The following is a 25,121-nucleotide window of genomic DNA, read 5'->3' on the forward strand; positions in this document are numbered from 1 at the left end:
GGCTCATGCTTCACATATTGTTGCCGACGGACACGGGGGTCCTGCTCCCCGGTGAGCGCGCGGGGGTCCGGGGAGGCTGCCCCGGCGGGGGTGTGGGGGCAGCGCCCCCGGAGCTTTTAGAGGCCCTATGTCACCTTGGCAAAAAACGAACGAAAAATCGACGAAAAACAAACGAAATACAGTTATATATGGCAAATTTAGCGATATATCGCCGACTTTTCGGCGATATATCGACTTGTCGGCGATATATCAACTTGTCGGCAATATATCGTCGACACAGGGAAATATATCGCCGACATATGGTAAATGTCGTGTCGCTGGGGGGAGTCGTGTCGCCCCCCAGCGCCTGTGTCGGCGATATATCGCCGACACAGTGAACACTGGATTCATCATGATAAAAACTCAAATCATGTTGTTGTTACAATTATCGTCAAGATTTGGTGGTCTGTCGTTACTCAATCATATTCGGAAGGATTCAGGTCTGTTGTCTTCAACAGTGTGGTATGTCACACTGTGTTAAGTTTGTTCGACTGTTAAATGACACCACGTGTTTTTCTTTAATCACAATCATTGCATACACGTGACATTCATCTAAGGGTCAGACGTATACGCACCACATCCTTAAATGCAGGGCATCTCTTTCTTACTTTAATATCATAAGGAAGCGAAATGCAAGATGTAATTTCCTTTTAATTGATTGTGACTTTTACCAAATCTCAGAGATCCAATTAAAAAGTACCCAAAAGAAAATTATTACATAAATTAAACTTGTGACCAAGCCTTCTCCATTTCTTCAACTCTTTTCTCCAATTTGTGTTTTTCAAATTTCAAGTTAAGCAAATGAAAGATCATTCCCTTTAAAAGTAGAGAATCTAGGTAGTGGATAGTGATCCACCTAGAGTCCACTATTTCTATCTACCTAAACAATTTTTTTTAGCTTTACCCAAAAAAAAAAAAAAACTTTTTAGTAATACACTTTTGGAGAGTTAAATAATTCTATAGATTTATTGCATAGGAATAAAACAATATCCATTAATATGCTCTCATCGGAATTAGTCTCTATCTCCACAAGACAGAGTGGAACTCACCCAACTCACTGAGAGTAATGAGTAATATAATATAGGGCCTGGAAAAAAGAAGAAGTGCAGAAAGCTGTCTACTTCGATTTGAGGATCCACAGAACCAAAACCAATAGCCAAAATTGAAGAAAGAGAGAGAGCATGTGTCTAATGGCATGTAAGGCTTGTAACTGACACTTTTTCTGCCCGGAAACCAAGCATCAGGACAGGCATGTAAGCCTTGTAACTGACAGTTTTTGCCCAGAAACGAAGCGCAACGCGGTAGCTTTACATAGCTTAGAAACCTGACTCTCCTCTCTCTCCTGTGTTAAGAGTCCCAGTCTAGCTTTCAGTATTCACGGGAAAACGCTATCTTTCTTCCAGTTTTAGCAGAACCCACCTCAAATCCTTCCTTGTTTATTCTTCTTTTCTGGATTATATATATAAAAATACTTATGTGGGAGGAGAAGAAATTACTCGATCAGATGTCTGTGAATACTTACAAACCCACTTCCATTTTCGCAAGTATGCTTTCTTCGCGTTCATGGAGTATTCTTCTTGCCTTGTTGCTATGCTTTGTTGGGCTCTACGCATTGAACCATTCGTACTCAAAGGAACCCCGTCGAACTGTACCGAATAATAGTTTTCTTCATTCCTCCAACAACTACACAATCTCATCCTACCTACGGGAACTCACCCTTATCCCCCACGTCGCTGGCACTGAAGCATCTCTTCGAACGATGCACTATGTCAAAACCCATTTCAAGGATTTTGGTCTTCAGACCCACACAGCAGAGTTTGAAGCACTGGTTACATACCCTGTTCACGCCTCACTCTCAATGCATTACGCGAACGGCTCATCAAATGATATTCAATTGATGGAGCCTGGTCAGGCTGGTCGCGTTGTGATGCCTTACCATGCCTATTCGCCATCTGGATCGGCCTTTGCCAAGGCTGTGTTCGTGAACTACGGCAGAGATGAGGATTATGCTGCGGTGGCGGCGCTGGGAGTGAACGTTAGCGGTTGCGTTGTGATTGCGAGGCGTGGACAGATGCCCAGAGGAAAAGTGATTAAGAAGGCAGCGGAGAAAGGTGCAGTGGCGATGTTACTGTACACCGAAGGGGTTTTTCCAGGTGGGGTTGAAAGAGGAACCGTGATGACTGAGTTAGGAGATCCTCTGACACCTGGTTGGGCGAGTATTCATGGTGGTGAGAAGCTTGGGTTGGAAGAGAGAGAGGTGGCAGAGAGGTTTCCGAGGATTCCTTCGATGCCCATCTCTCCAGAAAACGCAGAAACGATTTTGAGGTCTCTGGAAGGACCAAGTTTTCCCGATGAGTGGAGAAAGGATTTCTCGCAATTCAAGGTCGGCCGGGTTGGTCCCGGTGCTATGTTTCTCAACTTCACCTACCAGGTTGGTTGGTCTGGTCTCCTTCAATGTTCCTTTTCAGTTGTTATTTCTTACATGGATGCATATGCTGGTTGAATTCTATCCAGAATGCCAAATTATTCTATAATCACCACCTACTGGTCATACTAGCGCACGTTAGTAGCACCCACCCTCTCTGGGCTGTGGCCCTCACCGTTGTGCAGCAGAGGAACTGCTACCGGACTGCCCATGGGTCAGCATCATAGGCTGATTTTCTTATGCCCCCCTCAACCTGTGAACTTGTGCTGGGGCGGGGAGTTGATGCTTTTATATTTATTGGTAATTGGTAATTTAATTTCTACATTTGTTCAAACAGTGATGAATGAGAAGTTATACATTTATGCATTGCCTTTAAACATTTGATACTGTATGTTTTGATGCCTGTTACTTGATCAGTCAAACCGTATAGAGGGGAAAGAAAACGTGTTTTCTTCTACCAACCCACAAAGAAAATATTTAAGTATTTGATAATTTTTCTGAACTTAAACTTTTGGTATTTGATACAGGGAAAATTCAATATTTATGTTGCTGAATTGATTATTTTCTTAATATTAAGGGAAAATGTTGGGCAAACTTCTAGTACAGTGCTCCGTTCCGCATCCCCAGTGCAGCATTCAGGTGGTTTGGTTGTCCTTCCCTTGAATATAACATTTTCTCTGACAACTCAGCCTATATTTATGAGCAAAATGTTGCTCAGTTTGGAATAATTTTGACCAAATTTCGGATACATCAGGAATCTTGATGACATCTTAACAAAATAAATATTGAGTATTTGAGTATTTTTCTGGACTTCAAATTTTAGTATCTGATGCAGGGAAATTCAATATTTAGTATTTGAGTATTGCCGAATTGATTATTTTCTTAATATTAAGGGAAATTGTTGGGAAAACTTCTTGTAAAATGCCCCATCTTGCATCCCCATTGGTGCAGCATTCTGGTGGTGTGGTTGTTCTTCTCCCCTTAAATGTAACATTTTCTCTGACAGTCCACCCTGTTTTTATGACCAAAATATTGCTCTGTTTGGAATAATTCTGACCAAAGTTTCAAATACATCATCAATATCAATGATATCTTGACAAAATCTCAATAAAATCTTGAATAGTTTGAGAATCTGTACCTAGTTGGTAGGCAGGAACATGTTCATAGTGTTGTATTGTTGGACTTGGGAGTTGAGATGTGGAAGACTTGGATAGTAACGTATCTATGACATATGTATTATTCATTTTACGCGGGTTGGGTATCTAGGTAATATGCATTGTGAGTACTTCATTGTATTTTGTGGTAATACTGTTCGCATGAATGGGATTTGAGAGCATTTATGGACAGCTGGTTTGAAGATTTGCTGCTGGATATTGGAGTAATTTATAAACAGCTGGCTTTACTTTAATTTCTATATTTATTAATAGAAGATTAGCTAGTTTGTAATTTTAGTTTGTTACTAAAGAGTTTCTGTTTTGATGTTTGTAGGAAGTTCCTATTTTAGTAGCTTAGCTTTTATTTATTGGTTTTTATTTCTTAAGTTTCTGCTTTTTAGACTTTCAATTTCTGGTCAAGCTTTATCCAAGCCATAAATAGGCCTTTTATTGTAACAGAAAAGGAGACTTAGGAAAAAATTAATCTGTGGCCTAGTAGCCTCAGTTATGGAGTAAAGTCCATGTTCAACATCTGAGATAGCTGCGTGTGAGAGACCCAGGGCTGAGATAGCCCATCCCCTTACCTCTCCTGGAACCTATCAATCTCCCATGGGAGGTTGGGTTTTGCATTAGGGTGTAAGATACATTTAAGCTTCTCTGATCTATCTTCATTGCCACCGGGATTGTACTTTCCTGTGTAACAGAAACACATATACATGAGTTGGTGTCATTTGGATGTGAGATGTTGCACACGCTAAAAAATGTGACATTGACACTCAGACGTATCCACATGAGTGTTTTTATGTTTATGTTTCCATTTTTTAAGTAAATTCACAATTTGTTGTTAGTTTTGTACTTGTGCCTAGAAAAGGGTATGAACATTCAACAAAGGTATTTCTGAAGTTTGAAGTGGACAAAGAATAAGAAAAGCTTCTAGAGGAGATGGACTTCCAAATCCCGATCCCGAGATGAGATTTGGAATGCCATCCATTTTGATGTTTCTTCTAGATTGCTCTCTTTTCCCCAACCACCTGTGCCTGACTCTCCAAGGAATAAGTTAATTATTAGTTCCTGGAGACTTGCTTCCCCTATTGAGCCCTCCTCTTGGTTGGCTTTCGCCTCCCCTGTTCTCTTTGTATTTCCTTTTGGTTGTTTTTAATATAATTATTTATTCACCCAAAAAAAAAAAAAGAATAAGAAAAACTTGTTCCTCAAATGTTTAGATTCTACTTTAAGCTACAGATATGATGCTCTAAAGTCTAAACCCTTTTATGCCTAGAACAGTGATGAACCTTATCCAATTTAAACTGGTGAGCATAAAGATTTGATGCCAGCTCATTGTGGATGATGCTTTTGATATTTTGAACAGTCCCTGAGCAACAGCGTGAATTGCTTTCTGGTCAACCTTTGCAACTTTCTATATGACTTCTGTGCCCCCGACCTAAAATTACTATCTCTACAACCTTTGCAACTTGATCCTCTATGCTGCATCAAATAGGAGAAAATTATGAGTTTTCCTTGAGTTGTTAATCCTTCCCCCTTCTTTTTTTATTTACTTTGCAATCAACCGCAGCATTTAATCTAGCAAGCAGTGGCTTCCTGTACTATTGGATTCTCAGAATCTTACATTGTCAGGAAGCATTGGGTCTATCATCCATGGGTGAATTGGATATGTTGAACCAGAAACATGGAATCATCAACTAAGTCACCCCAAAAACAAGGATCCTTGAACTCGGCTTTTCTATTACATGTTTCTAGGCATTGTGTTGGATAAGAGGTTGCTGCCTTAGGAATTGGCATGTATACATTTGGTACGAACTAGAATCCATTGACTGTTCGAATTTTATGTTTATACATCTGTCATGAAATGGCATCATTATGTATCACATCACAACTTACTACATCAAACTTTAGATTGAGAGGCAGTATAAATGATTCAGGTTTCAGCAATGCCTCATTTTATGGTTTGTTTTAGTACTAGTACTATATTACTGTTCTGGATGAAGATATGCTGGGCAGTTTGACTCTCTTTCTCCCTCCCCAGCCCCCAGTTTGCAACATAGTGTTGTTCATGAGAGAAGATCCTGATACACGAGCATGATACCCCAATATGTCTCAACTTTTTTCTCCTTATCTTGCTTTCTTAAGAATATTGTTATCCTCTTTTCATTTTCCAGGAGGAGAAAAAGATGGTCAAAATCTACAATATCTTTGCAGTCATAAAGGGGCGGGAAGAGCCTGATCACTATGTGCTTCTAGGAAACCACAGGGACGCATGGACATATGGTGCTGTGGACCCCAACAGTGGAACTGCAACTCTGCTTGATATTGCCAGGCGATATGCCCATCTGATGCACTCAGGGTGGATACCAAGGAGGACCTTAGTTCTATGCAGTTGGGATGCTGAAGAATTTGGAATGGTAGGTAATACTGAGTCCCCACCCATCCCCCTGCCCATGGCCAGCCAACAAACGGAGAAGGGGGAAAAAAAGAAAACAAAAAGGAAGAAGAAAACCATATTTACATGCATGTTCTTGTGGGTACAGAATCTTAATCCAAGCACAATGGACAATATCTTTCATAATGGGTAGTTGAAAGGGAAAACTGCTAGGGCTGTTGAATTTCTATTTTTCTACTGTTCTTAATTGCTACTCAATGAAATAGGCAAATTACTGGATGATCTTTTGCCATCATGTTTTTAAAAATCGTGCATACGGTAATATGTTCTTTTTAATAAAAAAGCTTGTGTACATGGGCTCTATGACAATGTCTTGTTGCCATGAACCTTGTTCTTATTAGTTCAAAATGAAAGACGTCACAGTTTCGTCCTGTTCCTTCCTCAAAATGAAAGATGTCTTGTTGCCATGAACCTTGTTATTATTAGTTCAAAATGAAAGATGTCACAGTTTCGTCCTGTTCCTTCCTCAAAATATTTTTGTGCCTATGTTTCTGATCTGGTGGAATTTCTAAGATTTTGATAATCTTTTCCATCTCTGGCAGAGTGTCTTTTTTTTTAATATTCTTTCCAAAAGGAAAATCAACACCAAGTCAAGTTTTTATCGAAGCTCACAGTATTTTGTTGAAATTTTAATGATTTCAAATATTTATGAGTTCATTCTGGATTGTTTGGATAAACTTGATGCCGACTCTGGGATCCAACACTTCGCTATAATTAGATTTTTGTTGATGAATAACAAAATTTAGTAGAGGAAGAAAAGAAGTACCGAAAGGCAGGGTCTACTACTCTACCACAAAACTAGTTAAGAAAGAAAAATGGAGGCCAAAAGGAAAAGAAAAGTAAAATTTAAAAGGTATTTGCTGTCTGTGGAACATAATCATGGAAGGAAAACTCAGTAATTAGTACCTCCATAGACATGGTTTGCAGCTTCTTAAATGAACCTTCCCGGGTTGTGTGGTGGATTTCTTATGTTGTTACCTCTTAATGACCAAAAGCTGGATAGTATTAAACTGCTGACATTCGTGATTTCAGGTTGGATCTACAGAATGGGTTGAGCAAAACCTTCTGAATCTGGGCTCTAAAGCTGTAGCTTACCTTAATGTTGATTGTGCAGTACAAGGACCAGGATTCTTTGCAGGGTCAACTCCCCAGCTGGACAATCTCCTTATGGCTGTTACAAAGAAGGTAATATGCATATCACAATATGAGCGCTTTTATATTTCCATGAATCTGCAGTCAGTTATTTGAAATAGCATTACTGGAAGTTCAAGGGTTCAATGCAGAACAAAGAAAATAGAGAAACCATGGGAGGGAGCTTCAACTAATTTTCGCTTCATTTTTGGTTTTAGAAAGTGATGTTTCGGTCTGCTTCATTAGGGTAGGAAGCCCTAGCGCCCACCTTTCCTTATCTTTTCCCTTTTCTTTTTTTTTTTTTTTGGGGGGGGGGGGGTGTTTAGATGGGGTGATGCTTTGGTTGTTGTTGTTGTTAGGTTTAACATTTGATGGTTCAACAATGCTTGTGTTCTTGTTTTGTCTTGTATACTGCTGTGGTGGTCAAAGGGATAGACCCCTCTGGTATCACTGCGACACTGAGGAATACTTTCTTTGGATTACATGAACTTTGTGATGTCAAACCATTGACCAATGGTTGTTTAGTTGTTACCCCATAGGCTTCATAAATGAAACTTGCAGGAATAGTTAGCTAGTGCATTATCTGGGCATTCTAGATTGAAAAAGTATATTAAGATAATTAGCCCAGAGGAGGGAAAAAGGGGCAGAGGAGAGGGCGGGGGGGGGGGGGGTGTTTCTATTGAATGACCCAAAACAGACCCATTTAAGGGTAACCACCATTTTGTGTATCAAATGAAGATGAAATTGGTACTGAAAAATGCACTGTAGTATTTCTTAGTGAATGAATCTGTTGCAATAAATGTGATATGAATTGCAGTCTATCATCTCAAGAGCCATTTTCTTCTTGGAAGAAATTTGACGGCATTTATTGATGTCCTTGCAAGCAATTTTCCACTCCAATATCTTTGTCTCTTTCAGAAAAAAATAGCAGCAGAATTACAATACTTTTTCTAGATATTTTGTTATATTTATGATTTGGTGGAAATCATGAATTTGTGATTAGGTCAAAGATCCTGATTCTGAGGGGATGTCGGTATATCAGACTTGGGCTGCTTCAAAAGAAGGAATTCATGTAAGTCTCACTGAAATCCTTTTGACTTTCCTGAGATGAACTTTATTCTCCTATTTTGCACCCTGGAGATGGTACTAACTGCATTAGAAATTGGAGCTTGGATCCAGCCCTGTACTTACACATGGATAAAGTGGTTACACCAACTCTTTGAGTCATTGGGTTTTGATTCTAAACTATTGCATATGCATGGTATATCAGCAAGCCAAGTTATATAGAGAAATCAGGAAGTTCGGCTGAAAATACTGCAGGAAATCTGAAAGCACTATAAACTGTGGACATTTTCTACCAAGTTCTATTCTTCTAATACACAGGCATATATTGTCAGTTCTACCTTGTAACACAGATTCATATATCTGCTGCTTTAGGAACGTAACAGAAACTACTGTTTGACTACTAGTTCAATTGGAGTACTTGCAGAGGAACAGAAAATAGGACTCTAATAGAAAGTAGGCAACTCTAAACATGTTTGCACTTTTCCACACGAATTATAGCCTAATTAAGCATACCTGTAGTCCATGTGATGGCCTAAAGTATCGTGGTTACAGCCATTTGCTAGGTTCTTTTTTTTCAGAACCGGCTATTTTTTTTTCAGAAACAGAACAATTACTGCCATAGCATATGATACAACAACAAATAGGCCAGCTACAAAAAGACATTAAATATTGCCTCTAGGACATTAAATCCCTATTATTCCCTTGCTTAAGTAGCTGATCAGCTTGTCTGATGTCAACTTCCATAAAATACGCAGGGGGGGGGGGGGGAATGGGTGATGTTCCACCATACACAAGGATCTGCCCCTCTGAGGGGAAGATGCTGCAATTGTCCACCACGTCTTGATTTCAACCGAAGATAACCATGGAAAATTCCTTTTAGCTTGGGACGTCCACTAAAGTCACGATGTCAAACCTGAGAAAGCCACTAAAATGATACCCTCTGCCAGTACCTGCTGGCCTGGATTGCCATCATTTTTGAAGATACCTACTGGTTATTATCGGTTATTCTGCTATATATTTTATGATCCATGAAGGCTAGTCAAAATGTATATTTTGTTTTGCAAAGACTAAAATTGAAATATTTCATTTTACATTTTGCTGAAATGAACTGTAACTTGATTCTAAAATCTAGATCGTATAGCCAAAACTGCCTATATTGAGATTTAACTGTTTAATTCATGGAACAAATGTAGGGGTCGTGATAAAACCCCAGATCCCCTTCCATGTTTTGATCACATATAATGGTCCATTAAATTGAATCATTACAACAATCCAATGCGTTAATCTTCACGTAGTAGTAGCCTAGTAAGAGATGCTGTTGTTACCTGGAAAAGAAAAAAATGGACTGCAATTATTTGTCTTTCTATACCTATTGCAGTGATGGCCTGAGCATTATGGTCTATGGCATTTTCATTTTAGTACTAGTTTATTGACCTGGTCTCTCTTGAACTTTTAAGCATTGATGTTTTCAGTTTTAACCGGATGAATATGTCGCTATTTCTATTAGTCTGATGTATGAAATCACACCTCTTTTACATTTTTATGAGGATGAGAAAATGAATGACCTCTCTCGTATTGTTTACTGTATTGTAGGTGCAAAGGCTTGGTGGAGTTGATTCTGATTTTTCCCCCTTCCTGCATCATGCAGGGATTCCTTCCACTGATTTGTACTATGGAAATGGTAAATCCCTTATGCTTATAAAGCTTGAAATTGACAACTGGAAATTTTCACAGGCCACCCACTGGTTGGAACTGAGAATTTAGTTACTAGGATATTCAAGCTCAACGACAACTGTTCATCATTATTATTTGGGATCTACAGTTTTAATTTTGATGTGCTCATGCTGAGCATCTCAATGGCCTCTACTTATTATGTGATCTAATTACTTATTTGTTTGTTCAGTATTTCCAGTCTATCACACTGCTTTTGACTCCTATGACTGGATGGCACAACAGGGTGACCCATTATTTCACCGTCATGTGGCTGGTGGGCTTTCTATATGTCCCTATTTAATATTGAACCCTTGATTTGGTTTATTAATAGACAATGAATTCAGCTGTTAAATGTATGTTAATGCAAGTGTTATCCTCCCTCTTCTTCTTACTCTTTCTTTTGTCTTGATGCTGCATTAGTTGCTGGGATTTGGGGCCTTTTGGCTCTTCAACTGGCTGGTGATCCAATCCTTCCTTTCAACTACATCTCGTATGCTGCTCAGTTGCAGGTTTCAACTATACCTGTTCAATTTATTTTGTCTGAAATTAATTACTCATGAAGTTTAAACTGTTGGTGGTTTATGTTAAATAGAAACCTACCAATTCCAGCTTTATATCTGTCCATTTTCAGCTACATTATGATTAATTAAAGTATGATCAATTAGTTAGGCACTAATGATTAAAAAATGTACAATGTTAGTAGTACTATGTGATCGAATATTCGTTTTATGATAAAAAAATAAAAAAATAAATAAAATGTGATCGAATATTCAGCAGCGCTGCAACATTAGTGGGCAAGGGACTCAGGTCCAACTCAGCTTCAAGTCTTTTAATAATTATGCATGTTTTTTAGCTCGATTAGCTGAGAAAAATTCTCTTATGGATAAGTTGCCTCGTTTTTGTTGGCCTGCTTAACAGAGCTAAATAGAATTTAGTTAAGACTGACTTCATTATCATTGCTGAGTAGGACTTCGTGAGTATCACATTTTTAACCCCCGGAAGGGCCAAACCAGCTTCAACTCCATTTCACTCTAGGATGCATTGAATTAAAGTAAAACCCCACTTCATATTTTTACTTCTATTTATTTCTGTTTTCAGATTAGTTTATTTTTGGTCAGTTAACCATTATTCGTATGATCCCTATTAGAATTAAGAATCAGTCTTTTTAACTTGAAGTCATTATAAATACATATTCAGGGGAGAGGGGTCTCACAAGTTCAATCATTGTTCCAGTCCCTAGTTCTTAACCTTCCACTCCATTTTCTCTCTCTGATGCTCTAGAGTTTCTAGCTCTATTACAATATTAAAAAATTTGTAAAAGGTGAAGAAGGAACAGCAGTAGAGAGAGGATGGTGAAGCGTAAAACATAATTTGTAGCAAAATGAAATGGTTCAACTCAATTGTGTGAGCTAAAATTGGCTAGTTCTTAGATTGCATCTTGTCTTTGTTATTGTATTAACTGGTCATGGAAACTGCTTCAGGAGTACGCAAATTCTTTGAGCAAATTGGTAGATGATGGCGCATCTCTGCATGCGATAAGTACATCAATTCGAGGACTTGCAGCTGTTGCTGAAAAAGTAGAAGAAGAAGCAAAGGTAATAAGTGAACTTTCCCAGCAAAGCATTTAAAACTGCTCCTTTCTTATCTGGATTCTACTAATTGTGATGGATGTGGGTTTCTATAAACTGCAGAAATTGAGAAAGCAAGAGAACATGGATGGGTTGTTGGAGCAGAAGAGGCATTCATTGAATGACCGTTTAATGCTTGCTGAAAGGGGCTTCCTGGATGCAGAGGGTCTTCCAGGACGCCCATGGTTCAAGCACTTGGTATGGAGAACCCTAACCCTGTTTGCTGTTCCTAATTTATTTATTTATTTTGGTGATGTTAAATGAAAATTGAAAATTGTTAACTTCTAGGTGTAAATTTGTCTGTTTCTGCCTTAAAAGGCTTTTCACCATTGTGTTTTATTTGGTTACTAGAGAATTTTGGGTGCAGATGTAGTTTGCTTTTGTTTTTTCCTGTTTTCTTTTTTTCCTTGAGAGAGAGAGAGGGGGGGGGGGGGGAGGACAGAATCTGAGGTAAAGAATTAAATAATGTTGTCACGGGCTGTGTCTTCATGGATAGCTTGTGCTTCTCTCTCTTCTTTTCTTCGTTCTCACTGACCTTATTACAGTAGCCTGATGTTGTTATATGGCACTAGAGCTTTTATTGTCAAGTGAGTTCGTTCTTTTGTCCTGTTTTTCTCACTTCCCCTTTGTGGTGTGGAGCCACCTTCTGCTACTTATGCTGTGAAGTAAGCATTCATTCTCCCATTAATGGAGTGACTTGTACCTGTTTTGATTATCATCTATTGCTGCCTTGAAGATTACATTGATTGAAGCCCATTATGATGATGTCTCGTTTTTTCCAGAAAGGTCTGATCAACTTGATTTTTCTGTCCTGATTCTTTTTTTATTCAAAGATTATGCCTCTGTTGCGTATACTTGGCTTCTATCGTTGACAACACCATTTCAGATAAATCTTTGTCCAAAGCTGAATCTGTATCTCTTGCTAAATATGGTTGAATGGTTTGCTAATTGAGTAAATTTCTTTATTGGAAATTTTTAGTTGGACTTCAGGTGATCCATTTAAAGTTCTGACTAAGCATATAAGATTATGCTCTTAGAATTTATCCATAAAAGTTATCCTTTGGACTGAGTTACCAAAAGGGTGGGTAATTTTGGCTTCATTTATAGGGTTTCAATCATGAGGTCACTTCACCAAGTCAACTTAGCTTTTCAACTTTTTGATTGGATTCATCTTTTATTTGATGGGAGTTCATACCTGTTATAAATTTGTGCTGCTATGAAGGGGTTGTTCCATGTTCATGAATGATGTTCATGTTAAATTCTCAGGTGTATGGACCTCTCAGCGATGAGGAAAGCAAGCTGGTTTTCTTTCCTGGAGTTGCAAATGCTATAGCTCAGGCTGCAAAAATGCCGAAGGAACAAGGTCAATCAATAATTCAACATGAGATATGGAAGGTTGCCAGAGCTATTCAAAGGGCTACTAATGCTCTTAAAGGAGAACTCATATGAAACATGTAATACATGACAAAATTTGTTGGCTTTCCCCTTGTTAGAAAGTGAAACGGATCATGGATCATGAAAGATCCATCCCCTAATTTATGGGGATAAAAGAAAATAGAAAATGAAAATCAAATGAAGTTGTGATTCTCATTTCTCAATTTCACCCCACCCAGTGCCATACCCATCAACTCCAAATGAGTATAGAGAGCCTATTCTCAGAAAGTGACCAGCTAAATTTATTTCTTATTTGTTGGTTATTTCATGTAATCAATCTGCAATTGAAGATGAAATAAAGCTGACAGTGCCTTCTCATTCTCCTGTATCTCCCACCTTTTAAGTCTTTAACAATGGAGAATTCTCCAATTTCCTGCCAAATCGTTGTTTGAAGAGTTTTTTCAATGTTTTTTCATACTTGTATACAAAATAGGGACGTCAAATGATTCAGGTTGGTTGGGTTCGATTAGTCTCCTAAGTCCAACCCTACCCTGAAACCTAAACCCTAAATTCGAACTCTACATAATCTTTACCTGGGTTTGAGAACCCCCAAACTGAAAGTCTACCCTGCCAAAGGTTCTCTTAAGATGGACCTGCTTTAATGCACCATTATCTGGCCCTGTTTTTTAACCTTGGAAATAAATCCAATATGCATGGTTAGTGGCACTAAATGATTATCTTTTACTTATGAAGTATTCAGGGTGATTGGTGCCTTAGTGGTAGGGGTGTAAATGAACTAGATTCGGATCGGATAGTGATAATACCATATCCGCATCCTGTTATATTCGGACGGATTCGGATAATATCTTATCGGTTTTCGGATGTCTTTAATATGATTTGGATGATAATCGGATAGTTATTTTCTTATGTTGATTCTTCCAAATGAGCATGAATACAAATGGATGTACCTCTTTACTATTTTATTTGTGAGGGCTAGATTTGAAATTTACGAATTTAACAACTTTGGTAGTTATTTTAATTGAAAATCTAGAAAATAGTCCCATATTATAGGTAAAAAATTTATAAAATAAGAAAATAAATATATATTAATAATTTAATTGGATAATTTTATTGGATGGATAATAATCGGTAAGAAATGGGTATACCATATCCGCATCCTATTAATAATCGGACGGATTAGGATACCCCTAAACGAAATGCGAATGTTTTTTGATTAAATAATTATTCAAATTCAACATAATGCTAGACTAAGATTTGAACTCTTAAGAGTAATTATTTGATACAACAAATTATTATGACATCTCTATTACAAAGGGGTGTAAACTGATAAAAAAAAAAATTAATAATAAAAAATAAAAAAGGAGTGGGAGGTCGAAAAAAAAACTCGCGCCAGGTAGGGGTCGAACCTACGACTTTCTGCTTAGGAAACAGACGCTCTATCCACTGAGCTACAGGCGCTAGGTATACGTTAGCAGCTTAAGAATTAGATAAAATATAAATATTTTATTCACTCAGCTCCACTTTCTATTCCCGCCCACGACCCTTCAAAACGAAAACCCAAAATCCAAATCGATCAAAGGAAGGAGAACGAATGCCAAGAAATTGGGGAGAAACTTGAATCAGTAAGTAATGGCGGAGGATTCTGTCTTGGTCTTCTGCAAGGCCCTATCCTCCTTCTGCAAACACCTTCAAACTAATTGCGATGCTCTCAAGGAATCCGTCGAAAGGCGACCCATTCCTTTGGGTAATATTCAATTTTGAATCCATTTCCTTTCCTTTCCTTTCCTTTTCTAAGGACTAATTATTGGATACTGCAACACGTTATTTTGATTTCAGATTCTGCATCATCCACCTTCATACAATCCCTTAACCGTCGAGTTTCCACTGCTAGCAATGATCTCAACTTGCTTGATTCAATGGCGTTTGGCACCGTCTCGTTCGAAGAACTCTTAGGTCACTGCAATGAAGTGTTCAAGAAAAATCAGAACGATCTCACTCAACTCGAGGATCGTCTTAAGTCCTTTGGATATGTACCTGGTAACTTCTCTTTCCAAACTTCTTGTTTTTTTCCCTTCCGAAAATAGAAAGAACTAGATCAGTTCTTAAATTCTAGTTAAATTACTGAATTCCATCCCTAAAAAACCTCCAATTATTTGTAGCCGTCGAGGTTTACGATGATGAAGAAGGTGAAGAAGATTCAGAGACACCTACCGCATTAGACTCTAAATTGAACAAGTTGCAGGATGGATTGGAACGATCTTCTGTCTCTTGTGGGCAATTTTCTGTTGCGGGCTCAATTATGAAGAGGCTTGATGAGGACCCTCTGTATCCTTTTTCTGCTAATCTTTTTCACTTTTCATTGTGCTTAATATGATCCATAATTATCACATAGGGATGAAGGCCAACCCACTCATTTTCTCAAATTTTAAATATCTCAAGACATGTTTAGTTAAATTTTACCAACACTGATGATCTCACATCATTATTTTATTTCACAAAACAAATTGACCTTATGTCTTTCTTGACATTTGCAAGATTTGAGGAGTCCTTAAGCTTACAAAAACTTGGCCTTTCCGATGTCTGTCTGGCAACTCTTGCATCTGAAGGTTTGTAAACATTATCAGAAGCATCTCTCTTGGAGGCTTGTCATACACCGATGCATTGGTGTTAGGGTTGCACTTAGATAATAACAACTTGAGCCATGTATTAGATACAATTGCACATCCTTCTTTTGGTTAAATTTCACTTCTCATGCTTACTTCATATTTCGTTCCCTGTTCTTGCAGATAATGGTGAGAATCGCCCCCATGAGATGTCTATGAGAAATCCAATGTATGTGAGTTTCAAAAAGTTCTTCCTAAGGGATGATAATGATTTTTTAGCCCACCATTGATTCAGATGCATTGCTCATTCATCTTTTGTAGTAAGCTATGTGATGGAACACATGAAATCAAGGGGTTGTATCCCAAAAACATGTCAGGTAGAAATGCAGTTAGTTTGACAGTCTTAATTTTTCAGCTTCAGATCCAATGCTGGTTCCAATAATCTGATACTGTCTTTTATTGAAATTTAACTGCAGGGAATGAGGGAGATAACATGAAATCGCTGGGCAGTGCTACTAGTACTCCAATAAATATATCAAAGGATGCCTATGAGAATCTTCCTTCCTATATTAAAAGTCTAACATCATGGGAGGTACGGATAATGTTGTCCATTGTTTGTTCTGACTCTTGTTACCTGGAAATGAAATCACATATTAGAAAGACTCACAAATTACAGAGTACAGAATGTTGACGGAGTGAACTTCAGTTCTGAACATTTGGCATTACTGGAACATTCATGGAAGGTCTTAGGCCACTAGCTCTTAGATCAGAATTTACTCCTTTCAGATTCTCTAGCATCAGAGAACTCCAAATTCTGTTGGTTAGGTGCATGGTTTAAAAAGGATTAGATATTGAATTTGTTTAGATTCTAGAACTAAATTTATAATTTTTGAAAGCTTATAATTGGTTTAAGGATGAAATTTCAGATTTCCATTTATTCCAGAACTTCGGTTTGATGGCTGAAAATTTTTCTTGTTGATATATTACTGCTGGGATGCCATAGTCGGTCTCATCTTGTATAGATTCTACTTTAATCGAAAAGGGTTCCTTAGTTTGGAGTGATTCAGATGCAACTGCTGGTCATTTCCATGATGAAATGTGTATTTGTGTTGTAATCTTTGGGCCTTATGTTCTGGATCTGTTCCAAGCTTTTAAATAATTGAATTTTTGTAGGATCTGCAAGCAGCTGTTGAGAAAATGAACTCAGCCCTGATTAAACAGGAGAATTCCAAGGAAGGCAACCTGTTTTCCCAAGACATGCTTACATCTTTGGAGTTTGGTAGGTTTCTCCTGCATTTGTTTCTTTCAGCATCACCATTTAACTATATTGCCCTCTAGACTGGTATTTCTTTCAGAAATCGAACCAATATGTAACAAACATATGCAATTTTACTTACCAAGGGATCTGATCAGTGATAGTATCAGCATTTTGACATGGCACAACATTCATTTGCGGGCACTGTATGCATGGGCATGTGGCACAGGCACTTGAACATAGATCCTACATATATTGGTCAGGCTACCAGTGAACAATATTAGTTGTCAGATTGAACAAAGATTCCATCATAAGTGAGAAGAAACCTGAAACTGGGCAGGTCGGAATTGTATTCCTGAGGCACCCTAAGACCATACATATGACTTTCTGAATCCATTCTGTCATCAATCAATCCCAACATAAGCACCACAACTAAAACCTTACTTAATGTATCCATGATACTGTTAAGAATGCTAAGCCCTTAAGACTGCTTGTTTGTACTTTCCTAAAGGGGCAATGTGGAACAGATCACATTTGACTGGGAGTCCAGTCATATTGAGCTAGACTAACATTTCCAAGCTTGCGTGCATACGAAACCTATTGAAATCTTTGTGATCAGCAATGAGAAATATATCCTGTAGCCTTGAAGTGCTGCTGCTGATGTAGTGTTGTTGCAGGGCCCAAAGGGAGATCATATTTGCTGATGCTCTTAAAGATGAATTGCATAGCTGTTGAGCCTGTAGATGGTTCAATTGTGTATCGTGTATTGTAGTTGGTACAGGAGGAACATCTGTAATAATGGTCCAATTTTCTTGATTGTAATAAAACTGTAGTTAATTCAAGTACATTTACCCTACCCTTAAAAGGTAGTTGTGTTACAAATCTCTTGTCATATACTATCGCTTCAAAGAATTCAATCTGTTAATGGTTTGGTTGAAGAATCCCATATTTCCTGTTACCGAAATCTCTCTCATAATACCTGTTTAAAAATGTCAATTAAGCAGACGAGGTGATATATCTCTTAAAATAACTTAACCATATGATATTGATATTAATACTTTTTTCTTATCAACTTAATATAGAATGCTTTAAATCTAATTTAACAAGATTCAGTTCATTGCATGTTTTATTAAGATGCATTATTTTTAATGTTCTTTTGTCCTCAAATCCTGAGCTTTTCTTTGGGAAAATTACATGATTAGTCACTTTTATGTTTTCTTTTACAAAAATAATCACTCAATTTTTCACAACAAAACTAGCTAAAACTAAGTTTAGATTTTCAAAACTAACCAAAATAGTAATTCTTTATTCCTTTGACATTTTTAACCCCTAAAACTAATTACATTAAAAGGGAAAATCAATATTTTGTTCAAAAGGAAAAATCATTAATTTTTCATTCCTTTTGGACATTTTTACTCCCATATTGGTATAATTAATTTTAAAGGTAAAAATATCCAAATAGATGAAAAATCACTATTTTGGTTAGTTTTGTAAAGCTAAACTCAGTTTTAGCTAGTTTTCTTAAGTGTAACTTTGAGTGGTTACTTTTATAAATAAAAACTTAAAACTAGCTAATCAAGTAATTTTCCTTTTCTTTTCATTAAATTTATAATAAATTTTTTTATTCATTGATCCACCATGATAGGAATACGAATTGGCTTTTCATCATCCCTTGTAATACTATTTAATTACCAAAAGAAAGAATTGTAAAAATATTAGGGTTTCCAAAGAAAGCATTTTACTCTTTTTCTTTTGTTATTTTATTGTTTTAATTTTGTTAATTTTCCATTGATTTCTTATTACAAGCTGAATCCCTCAATCTATTCATTCATCTTCTAAGTTGACTTTGTGTTATTTTAAAATCATAACACTAAACCTTAATTAATACATCTGGGCCTACCCTTGATTTATTTTCTCAAGGCCAGAATTTTGAACCTGAACCTATTCTAAGTTTGTAGCTTAGGTTGAATTATGGTAGATTCAGATTATTAGAGCCAAAACTTACCCTCCAGATTTAGGGTATTAAATTTTTTTAACAAGTTGTTTCGATATCCAATGTTTTCATATATTATGTTTGTTATTATTATATTTTTTTGGTAAGTCGTGTATGTTATATCTACAGTATATCCTAATTAATTCTTTTTTTCTCAGAAAAATTGAAATATCTATTAGATTCTAATTAATTCAATCACTAATTTCACATCATTTTACAAAATAAACAGTTATTCATATTTTAAATAAAATTTAAAAAGGAATGTGATATGGGATTTTTATTTGTGGCAGCAACAACTACTACTGACGGTCCAGACCTTGCCGCATCATGAAAGTTTGATTGTGTGGTTGAGATGCAAATGCTGAGGTTTATCTGTAAATATGAATTTTCATTTTTACATTTTAGAGGATTAAACTTTTTTAATTTACAAAACACAAGTCCCTCGTTTATCCGATCCCAAAACCCTCTCTCATACTCGTCTCCAACTCTCTTTTGAGATCAACTTGTCTTCCAATTTAGTTAGGGTTCCCATCGAAATCTTTTCATTTTTTCAATCGTTTCTCCGGCAGGATTCTTCTCCATTTTCAGTTGGAATCACCTTCTCTTGAAATATTTTCGTTTTCAGTCGTTTCTCCTGCAGGAATCTCCTCCTTAAGGAGTTGTTCCGATTCTGTTCATAATTCTTTTTCTTCTCCCGTCTACCTTTGAATTCTTCCGAGATTTAGGTGGGGATCATTCTTCCGAGATTTAGGTGGGGATCGCTGAATTACAAAGAGGCAATCTAGTTCTGGTTTCTCAGTTCCTTTCTGCTTCTTCTGAGGGGTAGGTAGCCGGGCTCTGGCGTTTTTTAAAGCCCCCTATTGGCACGACCAGAAGATTTTCAACCTTTAGATTATTATTTCTTTATAAACCTTACACATATGGGGAAGAGGTGCCGGCCTTGACGTGCTGCTTAGATGATGCGAGTCCTCCTGGTTACATTCAAGCCGGAAATATTTTCCAGTGTACTTTTGGAAAAAAAGACCACCTCTGCTCATTTGAGAAGACGAAAGGAAAGAGGATTTTGGGTATAGGATATGACGGACTTGAGTTTGTAAATTAAAAAAAATTAATCCTTTAAGATGTAAAAATAAAAATTCATATTTACAGATAAACCCTTAGTATTTGTATCTCAACCACGATCATACTTTGATGACGTAGCGAGATCTGGACCGGACTGCTGTGCCGCCAATAAAAATCCGGTGATATGGGTTGGTGCCGTGAGGGTCAATGGGGTTATCCGAGTTTGGAAGGAGAAAGAGTGAATTACCCTAAAGAACTGAATTGGTTTAATTCCTAGTTTAAGCAGATTCTATCCATGGCTTGTATTCACTAAATTTATAATGAATTTGTCATCCACTAACACATTCAACCAAAACATCGTACACAAAATGAACACCCTTTCATAAATTTCAAAGAAATTAAGTACAAAATGAACACCCTTTCATAAATTTAGAAAAAATTAAGTTTCTGTAGGCATTGCAAAACGACAGAATGGGCAGGTGTTCTTCTGTTTTAACCACTCGAAAATACATTCACGATGGAAGGAGTGGGAACAAGGCAAGCGTGCAATCTGGACTCCTGTGACGTACTTATCCATGCAAATCGCACACTCATGTATAGAAGCAGTAGTAGCGGAATAAGAAGCAGGCAATTCTTTTTGTTCTTCTGCTGTATCATCAAATGTCTGAATCTCCAATGCTTCTATTGAAGATCTTGAAGCTGGAACCAAGCTGAAACCTCCATCTTGGAGCTCATCATCATCATCAAGTACTCCAACGATATTTCTGAAGTTCACCACCAGAGGAACATCAAGCTCTACGACAAAATCCAGGAATCCAGGTTTTATCTGTTGGTGGTCCGAGGCCCAAAGCATAACGAGAATGGAAATCTCCGATTCAAGTCTCTCAATGAAGGATGGTGAGATCTCTAGCTCTGCGAGCATATTTCCGATAGGACCCGGAGAAGATTCAGTGCTAAGCAGGTCAGGAACGTCAATAGGGAATGCTTTATCTTGCAACGTAACTTCGATGCGATTATCAACAAAGCTTTGCAGAGTCTCGTCTTCTTCTTCGTCAAAGGAATTCCTAATGGTTGTCACTCGATAGTGTCGATGTCGAACTATGAACCGGATTGTTGCGCAGACTTGTGAGAAATTAAAGGGTGTCGTCGTGGGGTATTCACATTCAGTGAAGATTGGAAGCCAACGTGAAATAATTGCAGGATGGATTTCAGCACCATAAAAAACTGAAGGAGGCATGATGAATTTCAGACCAAGGGGGAAAATCACGAGCAGTTTAATAATAAACTGATGAAGAGTGAACAATAACTGACGCAGCAGAGACTGAGACGAGGGATTGGATTATTTATATAGATTTCCAAGTTAGACTCCTATTTGTATTCGATCTTGAAAATCGAACGACTCAGATTTCAAATGGGTATGTTTGAAAACCTAAGTATAGTAGGATACGATTCGTTTAAGAATATTGGGTACAAATTTCCTTTCTTGTCTGTCAAGTTATATAAGAATATTGGGTACAATTCTTACCAAAATAGGAGTTCTCAGCGTAATTAATCTTATCTTGTTCGATCAGGTAGATTCTCAAATCTCCAGCAAACCTACGGTTCCAGAACAATTTCCAGGTATTCTCTCTCTCTACATCCGTCGGGGAAAAATACTTATATCAAAGTTTATTTTCTTAGCAAAACTCTTGCTTATTGAGCTACTAACTGTTCTTAGTGAATAATTCTTGTAACTGTAAACGCATGTCTTCCCTGATGATACAGAGAAAATATGATTGAACTTGGTTCATTCATGGTTCAACCCTCGACTCCGGTCGAGACGAAGGGAAATCGACTCATTTCCGAGCGAGCAGGGTTCAGGAGGTAGCTTGCTGAGGAAGAAAACTAAATTAGCCACAAGCATGCCCTAATCCAATACTTATGAAGGAGGTTAATTAACCTAATGACGGCAGGCAGAATTTGGCGGCTGTCACTTATCGCTTTCAAAAGGATAACCATCAGATAACGATCGGGTTATCCTAGGAGTCCTCTACTAGTCCAAATTACTAGAAGTCTATCACTCAACGGATCTATCTGTTGAGATCCAACGATTATCCGAAGAAGGCTCAAATACATCCAACGAAGAAGATTCGAAGGTACACTCTATATAAACATCACCTCCCCACAAGGGAAGGACACACACACTTGGGCGTGAACACTCAGATGCTTACTATCTGAATCGTATTCCAGTTATTCATTCCTTAGCTCTGTGTTCTAGCAGAGCCGTTTGTGATTAAGTTCATCAACTGACTTAGCCTTCGGAGGTGGACTCCCGACCCCAGCGGTCAGGCCACATCTGACGCTTTGTTTTGCAGGTCATTCTCAGGAGATCTAAGGGCTGAGCAGATTTTGGACGCATCATTTGGCGCCGTCTGTGGGAAACGTTTCAGAAAGCTATGGTGACTAGATCAGCGACAGCAGTAGCAGTTGCTGCACTGCGAGATGCTGGCGTCCAAATTCCTGGAGTAAACAATCCAGATATTCCTCAGGGAAGTCGACCGCTCGAAGTAGATGGCGGTCAAGGAGGTAATAATCCTCCAGATTCACTCCAGCATCAACTGGATCAACTGAAACTCCAGATGCTTGATGTAAGTTAGGCACTTCGTGCACTGACCAGGCAGGTGGTGGTGCCACCAGAGCCCGATCGACGTGATGCAGGAAGGCGCGCATCACAGCGAGACCGGAGATTAATCGACGAACAAAATGTCGGTCAAAACTTCCGTGAAGGCGACCGAATACCTAGGAGAGCTGAAAATCTCCCTAGGCGTGATGATAGGTTAGACGGACTACAAGGAAGTACTACTGATTCAAATACAAGGTTGGTTATAGGAGTAAGAACTCACTCACCAACTATTAGACGTGATGATCGTGCTGTTCGTGATGATCATGCTGCTCATGATGATCGTGTTGTTCGCGATGATCGTGCTGTTCGAGATGATCACGCTGTTCGTGATAATGATTACGTTGTTCGAGGTCGTGATCGTGTTGCTGAAGATCGATCGACACATATTGGTCAGGAACTGGCTAATATCAATCAGAAGCTCGGGCAATTGGCGAAAGGTAGGATAACTAATAATATCTATTCAGTTATTCGAAAGACTCCATTTGCCGAGCCCATTGCTGGATATCAGTTTCCTCACAACTTCCGACTGCCAACTTTTTCTACATTCGACGGCTCCGGAGATCCTACGGCCCACATCAGTTATTATCAGCAGACTATGGCAGTCGCAAGTAATTCTGATTAAATTCTCTGCAGAGTCTTTGGTTCATCTTTAACCTGGAGTGGCACGAAATGGTTCTCGAACCTCCCATCGGGAAGGATCGTGAATTTCGATGAGTTAGCACGCAAATTCATAGGGCGGTTCCAGAGTGGAATTCAGATCAAGAAGATCGAAAAAACCTTGTTTACTATTAGACAAGGGAAGAATGAATCAATTCGGGAATATTTGAAAAGATTCAATAGGGTTACAATGGAGATAGAGAATCTAGCTGAGCAAGTAGCTAAAACTGCTTTATTCACTGGACTCACTAATCGAAGACTCTTGGAGTTATTACTTCAAGATATGCTTACAACTTATGTTGAGTTGGTACAGAGATGCCAAAAGCAGGCGGAAGTCATGGAAATCTTGGATGCACGCCAGGGAGACAATAAAGCCTCCGCAAAAGAATCAAAGGCTCCTGAGAATAAGCAGAAGCCAAAACAGAATATTCGAGATCGAGTTGGAAAGCTTTATCAGGCATGGTGGCAAAGATCTCCCAACAAAAGTGAGTATACTCCATTAAATACTCCTCGGGCTGATATTCTGAATATTATCAAGAAGCAGAATATCTTGAAGTGGCCTCTGAAGCTTCCTACAAAACTAGGGGAGCAGGATCGAGAAAAATATTGCCGTTTCCATAAAGATTACGGTCATTATACTAATGATTGTAGACATTTAAAGGCAAATATCGAGAGATTGATATCCCAAGGACATTTGTCCAGCTTCGTCAATAGAAGGCGAGAGAAACCACGTGATGCGGGGCCCAAAAGAGACCGTTCGGTTAGCCCGGATCAACCGGTAGAGGCTCCTAAATCTAAGAAGGGCAAGGAGGTAATTGATGCTACTCGGTCACCGATCCTTACAATCTTTGGAGGTCTCGACCCTAAATCACTCTGGAGGCTGAAAGCAAAATCAAAATTTGTTGAAACCGGAGAGACGCAGAAGCGTAAGAGACCAAATGGTGAGGGTTCGATCACCTTTGGGGAGGAAGATGAGAGAGGCGTTTGTTTACTTCATGATGATACCATAGTCATCAAGGTAGAGATTGCGCGCCGAGAAGTATATAGGGTGTTAGTTGACACCAGGTCTGCTGCAGACCTATTATCTTATGCAGCATATCAAAACTTAAGGTGGGTGAAGACTTGATGGAGCCATCATCCACACATCTATATGGCTTTGCAGGATCATCTGCAGTTGCGGAAGGATCGGTCTAGTTGGACCTATCAATTGGAAGTTTCCCCAAGGAAGCCACCGTCCGGGTAAATTTCTTGGTGGTTCGGGATCTCCCTGCTTACAATGTAATTCTTGGGAGACCATCGTTGTCAAAGTTAGGTGCCATTGTTTCATCGAAGCACCTTAAGATAAAGTTCCCGACTGAGATGGGAGTCGGTCAAGTTTCATCTGACCAGAGAATTTCGCGGCAATGTTATGTTGCATATTTAAAAGATAAGGAAGGGCCGAGAAAGATAACGGCGTTACCGATTGAAGTGCGAGATGATCGGGATGAAGCAGAAATGCAAATGCCCAAGCCAGTAGAAAAACTGGAGCAAATCCAGTTGTATCCCGGTAGTGAAAAAAGAGTTACTTATATCGGGTCTGAGCAGCTGGAAGAATTCAATGGGGGGAGTTGAAGTCTTTTCTTCAACAAAATAGTGACGTGTTCGCGTGGTCTGCAAATGATATGCCAGGAATCGATAGGCAAGTTGCAAAACACAAACTTTGGATAGATCCCTAGGTGAAACCAGTTATCCAGCGAAGGAGAAATTTCTCCATGGAAAAATATGAAGCCGTTCGGGGCGAAGTCGAGAAGCTGAAGAGTTCTGGTTTCATCGAACCAATTGAATGCCCCATCTGGCTGGACAACGTCGTGATGGTCAAAAAGGCAAATGGGAAGTGGAGAA

At 38.5% G+C, this 25,121-nt stretch overlaps 2 protein-coding genes and 1 non-coding gene across 3 annotated transcripts; 2 read left to right on the top strand and 1 right to left on the bottom strand.

The window, feature by feature from the left end:
• Nucleotides 1–1,083: 1,083 nt before the first annotated feature.
• LOC148998815 (putative glutamate carboxypeptidase AMP1) lies at nucleotides 1,084–13,415 on the top strand. Its single transcript, XM_089141699.1, has 10 exons — nucleotides 1,084–2,470; nucleotides 5,796–6,038; nucleotides 7,109–7,261; nucleotides 8,211–8,279; nucleotides 9,866–9,953; nucleotides 10,176–10,259; nucleotides 10,406–10,494; nucleotides 11,467–11,580; nucleotides 11,677–11,811; nucleotides 12,880–13,415. Exons 1-10 carry the CDS (start codon nucleotides 1,514–1,516, stop codon nucleotides 13,060–13,062), a joined length of 2,115 nt encoding a protein of 704 aa, XP_088997825.1. The 5' UTR covers nucleotides 1,084–1,513; the 3' UTR covers nucleotides 13,063–13,415.
• A 978-nt stretch (nucleotides 13,416–14,393) lies between these two features.
• On the bottom strand, nucleotides 14,394–14,466 carry TRNAR-CCU (transfer RNA arginine (anticodon CCU)). The gene has a single exon. It is a non-coding gene; the product is annotated as a tRNA-Arg (tRNA).
• Nucleotides 14,467–14,577: 111 nt separating this feature from the next.
• Nucleotides 14,578–17,919, top strand: LOC148998817 (uncharacterized). Its single transcript, XM_089141698.1, has 9 exons — nucleotides 14,578–14,752; nucleotides 14,845–15,045; nucleotides 15,168–15,333; nucleotides 15,544–15,614; nucleotides 15,795–15,840; nucleotides 15,933–15,988; nucleotides 16,088–16,203; nucleotides 16,785–16,890; nucleotides 17,544–17,919. Exons 1-9 carry the CDS (start codon nucleotides 14,638–14,640, stop codon nucleotides 17,636–17,638), a joined length of 972 nt encoding a protein of 323 aa, XP_088997824.1. The 5' UTR covers nucleotides 14,578–14,637; the 3' UTR covers nucleotides 17,639–17,919.
• Nucleotides 17,920–25,121: the final 7,202 nt, after the last annotated feature.

This window comes from Hakea prostrata, unplaced genomic scaffold (assembly GCF_041222555.1).
Source record: "Hakea prostrata isolate BN-2017 unplaced genomic scaffold, UWA_Hpros_2 contig_126, whole genome shotgun sequence".
In the NCBI taxonomy this organism is placed as follows: domain Eukaryota; kingdom Viridiplantae; phylum Streptophyta; class Magnoliopsida; order Proteales; family Proteaceae; genus Hakea; species Hakea prostrata.